The 7,122-nt window shown below is 41.1% G+C and overlaps 1 protein-coding gene across 2 annotated transcripts in view; it reads left to right on the top strand.

Moving 5' to 3' along the window:
- The window catches only part of LOC122557147 (kelch-like protein 4), a 173,961-nt gene that overhangs the window by 95,014 nt on the left and 71,825 nt on the right, over positions 1 to 7,122 (top strand). For both annotated transcript variants that reach the window (XM_043704512.1, XM_043704513.1), the window contains exons 2-3: positions 766 to 939; positions 3,801 to 3,937. In XM_043704512.1, coding sequence (XP_043560447.1) covers positions 766 to 939; positions 3,801 to 3,937 — 311 coding nt within the window. The remainder of the gene's footprint in view (positions 1 to 765; positions 940 to 3,800; positions 3,938 to 7,122) is intronic.

The raw sequence follows: 7,122 nt of genomic DNA, 5'->3' as shown, positions 1-7,122 counted from the left end.
AATCCCTCAAACTCAGCACCGCCTTCCTAACCAGCAATCTTCTTCCTGACCTCTCCGCCCCCATCCCACTCCAGTCTATCACCCTCACCTTGACCTCCTTCCACCTATCGCATTTCCAACGCCCCTCCCCCAAGTCCCTCCTCCCTACCTTCTATCTTAGCCTGCTGGGCACACTTTCCTCATTCCTGAAGAAGGGCTTATGCTCGAAACGTCGATTCTCCTGTTCCTTGGATGCTGCCTGACCTGCTGCGCTTTTCCAGCAACACATTTTCAGCTCTGATCTCCAGCATCTGCAGTCCTCACTTTCTCCTCTCGGATTCCACCCCTTGTTCTTGATCATTTTATGATTGGGAACAACTTGTCTCTATCTGCTCTGCCCAGCCTTCTTTTAAAAACCTCTATCAAATCACTTCTTTGCTTTCATGGAAAATAGTCTCGAGTTCTCCAAACTGCCTTTATAACTGACGTTTATCATCCGTGGGCCCAATTTTGTACAGAGAAAATGACTTATCAATAAATGCTGGTGGAACTACTAAAATATCTCATAAATCTTGGTGTTCTTACAATTGGTTAGCTGCATTGTGTGTTGTACCAAAGAGAGATCCAAAGTGTTGCAGTGTTTTGTTAGCTTGTTTTATATTATTAGAGACTGTTGATTTTCACAGTTACTTTCTGAAGCATGTTTTAAGTGTGAAATGTATTTATGGCTGTAAGTTTGATTTCCAGTGGTCAATACCAAGCTGCTTTCTTTTCCTTTACTTACAGGTTGTCATTGAACAGCTGCTCTCCTAATAGGATGAGTTCCGGTAGTTCGGATGAGTTCTTCCAGTCAATGAATCATGCAGAGCAGACATTTCGGAAAATGGAGAACTACCTCCAACACAAGCAACTGTGTGATGTTCTTCTGATTGCGGGGGATCACAAGATTCCTGCACATCGGTAAACAGACCCTTCGGTCCAACCCATCCATCCTGACCAGATATCCCAACCCAATCTAGTTCCACCTGCCTGCACCTAACCCATATCCCTCCAAACCCTTCCTACTCATATACCCATCCAAATGCCTCTTAAATGTTGCAATTGTACCAGCCTCCACCACTTCCTCTGGCAGCTCATTCCATACACGTACCACCCTCTGTGTGAAAAAGTTACCCCTTGGATTGCTTTTATAACTTTCCCCTTTCACCCTAAATGTATGCCCTCTAGTCTGGATTCCCCGACCACACTGAAAAGATTACATTAGATTAGATTAGATTACATTACAGTGTGGAAACAGGCCCTTCGGCCCAACAAGTCCACACCGACCCGCCGAAGCGAAACCCACCAATATCCCTACATTTACCCCTTACCGAACACTACGGGCAATTTGGTATGGCCAATTCACCTGGCCCTGCACATCTTTGGACTGTGGGAGGAAACCGGAGCACCCGGAGGAAACCCACGCAGACACAGGGAGAACGTGCAAACTCCACACAGTCAGTCGTCTGAGTCGGGAATTGAACCCGGGTCTCTGGCGCTGTGAGGCAGCAGTGCTAACCACTGTGCCGCAATCTAATCTAATCTAATCTAATCTAATCTAATCTAATCGACTTTGTCTATTTACCCTATCCATGCCACTCATAATTTTGTAAACCTCTATAATGTCACCCGTCAGCATCCGACGCTCCAGGGAAAACAGCCCCATCCTGATCAGCCTCTCCCTGTAGCTCAGATCCTCCAACTCTGGCAACATCCTTGTAAATCTTTTCTGAACCCTTTCAAGTTTCACAACATCTTTCCGATAAGAAGGAGACCAGAATTGCATGCAATACTCCAAATGTGGCCTAACCAATGTCCTGTACAGCCGTGACATGACCTCCCAACTCCTGTACTCAATGAAGGAAAGCATACCAAATGCCTTCTTCACTATCCTATCTACCTGTGACTCCACTTTCAAAGAGCTATGAACCTGCACTCCAAGGTCTCTTTGTTCATAAACACTCCCTAGGACATTACCATTAAGTGTATAAGCCCTGCTCTGATTTGCTTTCACCAAAATGCAGCACCTCTCATTTATCTAAATTAAACTCCATCTGCCACTTCTTAGCCCATTGGCCTATCTGGTCAAGATCTTGTTGTAATCTGAGCTAACCCTCTTCGCTGACCACTCTACCTCCAATTTTGGTGTAATCTGTAAACTTACTAATCATTTATGTAAATCATTTATGTAAATGACAAAAAAATTGAGGACCCAGCACTGATCCTTGTGGCACTCCACTGGACACAGGCCTCCAGTCTGAAAAACAACCCTCCACCACCACCACCCTCTATCGTCTACCTTTTAGCAAGTTCTGTATCCAAATGGCTAGTTCTCCCTGTATTCCATGAGATCTAACCTTGCTAATCAGCCTCCCATGGGGAACCTTGTCGAATGCCTTACTGAAGTCCATATAGATCACATCTATCACTCTGCCCTCATCAATCCTCTTTGTTACTTCTTCAAAAAACTCAATCAAGTTTGTGAGACTTGATTTCCCATTCACAAAGCAATGGTGACTATCCGTAATCAGTCCTTGTCTTTCAAAATACATGTACATCCTGTCCCTCAGGATTCCCTCCAACAACTTGCCCACCACCGACGTCAGGCTCACTGGTCTATAGTCTACAATGGAGCCAATTTTTGTATGTTAAAATTTGAACTAAATGGATAGGAAAAAGAATATGAAGAGTAATCTGGAATGATATCATTGACAAGTTATTCATCAATTTGCAACACTACCAATCGAAATATAGGAATTCTGACATTCCTCTGATGGCACTTTTTCAGGTCTTTTTCCATTAGTTTATTAGTTTGTAAGTTTTGTCAAAACCAGCATTTATTGCTCACATCTAATTGCCCTCGTACAGAGTACTAATGAGATAACAAGTTGGATTCTTGCATCTCAATTTTCTATTAGCATCAGTGTTATTGTAAACAATGAAGAAAGGAAGAGGTAATATTGTGGAAAGAAAACACCCTAATTGTGGGATTCAAGTTTTTAACATGACCACCTCTTTGCATATTTGATAAAATATCAATGTATTTTTTTGCCACTAAGAATGACTTTTAACAAATAAATTATCGATAAGGGTTGGTTAATGTTTATATTTGAAACTGCTTGGAGTAATGGAAATGAATATAACTTTATTGTTTCATTCGGAATTACAAAAATAATGCAGTCTGTTAAAGTTATAACTTCAGACAAACATGGGTGGAAGCTTAACAACAGGAATTAAACATTAAATCACTGTCCTTGTTCCTCCTGAGTCCCTGTTCTGAACTCTTGAAAGTGCCAGATGGTAGTGATTAAATGCTTTTGGCTTAATGTTCAATAAGCCAAGGCTTAAACAAGGCCTAATCAATGTTTGAATCCTATATCTGCTGAACAAATTTGATCTCATTAAAAACTTAAGACAAAGTAAAATTTCTTGACATTTGCATAATTAGTACTTCCTCTGAAACTAGCTGTTGCTGGGCAAAATTTTAATTTGTGTCTTGATTAATTCCATTAATTAATTGGTGGTAATTATAAATCCAAATGTCAGTATTTTATATTTTGCCGCCTAATTTACAATGTCATGATGTTTCAGCTAATGCCAAATTGAGTCTGCGCAATGTCAGTTCATTAAATATAATTAATTAAATATAATTATTTTCCTGAACTGAAGGTTTGATAACTGCTGTATAGCTGTCACCCTAATGATTTTGAAAAAACATCAGTTTTGTGGTATTTATATTGAGGTTTTCTGCTTATTTCTGATGATATCTCCATTGTTTACAGGCTTGTTCTTAGTGCTGTTTCAGACTACTTTGCTGCCATGTTTACAAATGATGTTCGTGAGGCCAAGCAAGAAGAAATTAAAATGGAGGGTGTTGATCCTGATGCACTGAAAGCACTTGTTCATTATGCTTACACAGGTGACCCATAATGTAGTATTTATAGAAGACTTTTTTTTAATGTGTTCAGTAGCAATTGGAGGTCAACCTTCCGTTTTAGATATCACCAACATTTCAGAGTACATACAAGATAAACTGTCTTGACTCTGAACATATTTCAAGGTAGATGATGTGTGAATTGAATTCTTAAAAAAGATACCCTGCTAATGTGGAATACTTAAAACTAGGTTGTGTTTCCTGCCTTGGAAAATTACAAAACACTCAAGTTCACCTTTCTGTTGTAGCGCAACAGATCAAGATTGTAATATATAATTCCATTCTGTGTTATTTGTAGCTATTTAAAAAAAGCATTTGTAAATCGCACGGCCAAATATGTCAATGATTACATTAAACATTTTTGTATTTCTAAATTCAAGTATATCAAATCCAAACAAATTGTTAAAAGTATTGGATTTATATGATGAATAATTAATACTAACTTGGAAGTCGGAACCTGACATTTTCTTTTTTTTCCTTTGGCTGTAATGAATAACCATATTTACAAAGATCCCATCAGGATGTTGCTCAGATAAAACTTTGTGTTCTGTATATGAGACCTAAACTAATATTGTGACACAATGACTTATTCAGCATTTGTTGATGACTTTCAAGAGCTTGGTATATCTATCAGCAGGGGATGCTTCGTTGCTGTAGATCATTCTGTTCTTTGAATGGTATCTCTCATATGTTGCAATGCCCAAAACTGGTGGTTTATTGTTGGTGCGGAGTAGTCACCAATCTTCATTTCTATTTTTCTAAACAAAACTTACAGCACTGAAACAGAAGCCTATCAAATTTAATCAAAATATTGACATCAGGCGTAGTACTGCAACCCAGCACCAGTGATGGCCATCAGTCTCTGATGTCTTCTACTGTGATGGTGGACACTTCATGCTCCCTCTCAAATGATACCAGAGCAGAGATATAACTGGGATAGATAGGCAGGCACTAATGTACTATGTAAAAACAAGGACTGCAGATGCTGGAAACCAGAGTCAAGATTAGAGTGGTGTTGGAAAAGCACAGCAGGTCAGGTAGCATCTGAGAAGCAGGGCAAAAGCCCTGATTTTCCTGCTCCTTGGATGCTGCCTGACCTGCTCTGTGTTTTTCCAGCGTCACTCTAATCTTAACTAATGTACTATGACCTACTCCACGACCCTCTGCCTTGGCCTGTTGATGACCAGAGTCGAGAGTGTGGTGCTGGAAAAGCACAGCAGGTCAGGCAGCATCTGAGGAGCAGGAATTACACCTGAAACGTCGATTCTCCTGCTCCTCGGATGCTACCTGACCTGCTGTGCTTTTCCAGCATCATACTGTCAACTCTGACCTCCAGCATCTGCAGTCCTCACTTTCTCCTGGTGATGACCAGTTTGGCTCATTTAAGAGCAAGCCCATGAGGATCATCTTTGATCTGTCCATCCTCTCCACTTTTGGTGTCCATAGATTAGGAGTGTGGGGCTGACTGTGTAACGAAAATTTTAAATCCGCTCCATTAAATAAATTAAAAGAGCTGCAAATGAACACATTCAACATGAGCACAAAACATTGTTTCATCCAGGCCAAAAATACTGGCCTGGCATCCAGTCACCTTGCTTAATCTAATATTACATTTGATGATCACATGCAGTACACTCCACCCAGATCCTCTATGGAAAGAATAAAGATCCCTGCTGAGGATGCCTAGCACCAGAAAGTATATATAAGGTGTATATAAGCAATGACAAAGGTGAGGAGGTAGAGAACGCTCAATAGTATAGTACTGTATAGGAAATGCCTTCATGCCATTTTGACATATATGGAGGCAATTTCCCTGAGGCAGTTCAGATTGTTAAGTGCTGCATTCCCAAGAAAGGTACTAGTTTGCGGGGCCAATGGCATTCCGGACAGACAGGCATCATTTCATCTGGAAGCTAGTCATATGCCTGAACTGACTCAGTTCCCTGTTCACTCTCGGGTCTCCTTAACATAGTCAAGAGCCTCTGAATGGTGTTGGCATTAACCAACACCTTAACGCTTCCCCTTTTTACTCTTCTCTGAAGTGAACTTTAAATGGTTAAATAACCCTTGATGGGACAGTGATTGGAAAAGAAATGTAAAGGTCAACAGAAACTTATGATACTAAAATCATAAAAACTTACCAAATCATGGAAACTTACCAAAATCCAATCAAAATCTGACTCGGGGGTGATGATGCACTCCAGCCCCTGTAGTCCCCATCAGTCTCTTAAGGTCTTGATCATGCTGGCAAGGCAGTGCATGCTCCCTCTCAGTAAATACCAAGCACAAATGTAATGATGGAAGAGAGGCAGACACTCAGGTAATGTGAGCCCTTCTATGGCCGGTTGCCTGGAATTTATGGTCACTTTGGTCAATCACATTTTTTAAATGTTTCCCTTGTAATTTGAGACTTTCAATGTTTCAGGAGGCAAGGGCCAAGTGGTATTATCACTAGACTATTAATCGAAACACCAGGCCATGTTCTGGCATCCTGGGTTCAAATCCCACCATGGCAGATAGTGGAATTTGAATTCATAGAATTATAGAATCTTTACAGCGTGGACACAGGTCCTTCAGCCCAATTAGTCCATACCGACTCTCTGAATAGTGGCCCACTCCCCCACCACCACTACTCTACATTTACCCCTGACTAATGCACCTAACCTACACATCCGTGAACACTGTGGACAATTTAGCATAGCTAATCCACCTAACCTGCACATCTTTGGACTGTGGAAGGAAACCAGAGCATCCGGAGGAAACCCAAGCAGACTAGGGGAGAATGTGCAAATTCCATACAAACAGTCACCCGAGGCTGGAATCGAACACGGATCCCTGGTGCTGTGAGGCAACAGTGCTAAACCCTGAGCCACCATGAGCTTAAGAGTCTGCTGATGATCATGAAACCATTGCCAATTATCAGAAAAACTCACCTGGTTCACTAATGTCCTTTAAGGAAGGAAGCTGCCATCCTTATCTGCTCTGGCCTACAAGTGACTCCAGACTCTGGGTAATGTTGTTGGCTCTTATCTGCCCTTTGTGCAATGAAGGATTGGCAATAAATACTTGCCTGGCCAGTGATATATAAATCACAGTAGTCAGAAAAAAACCCGACTAAAGATCAGCATCTAAGTTGAGTATAACCATTTGAAAAAGATGGCATAAGGATT

Source organism: Chiloscyllium plagiosum, chromosome 15 (assembly GCF_004010195.1).
Source record: "Chiloscyllium plagiosum isolate BGI_BamShark_2017 chromosome 15, ASM401019v2, whole genome shotgun sequence".
NCBI lineage: Eukaryota > Metazoa > Chordata > Chondrichthyes > Orectolobiformes > Hemiscylliidae > Chiloscyllium > Chiloscyllium plagiosum.
Note: the sequence above shows the minus strand (reverse complement) of the source record. Positions and strands in the feature narration are given on the sequence as shown.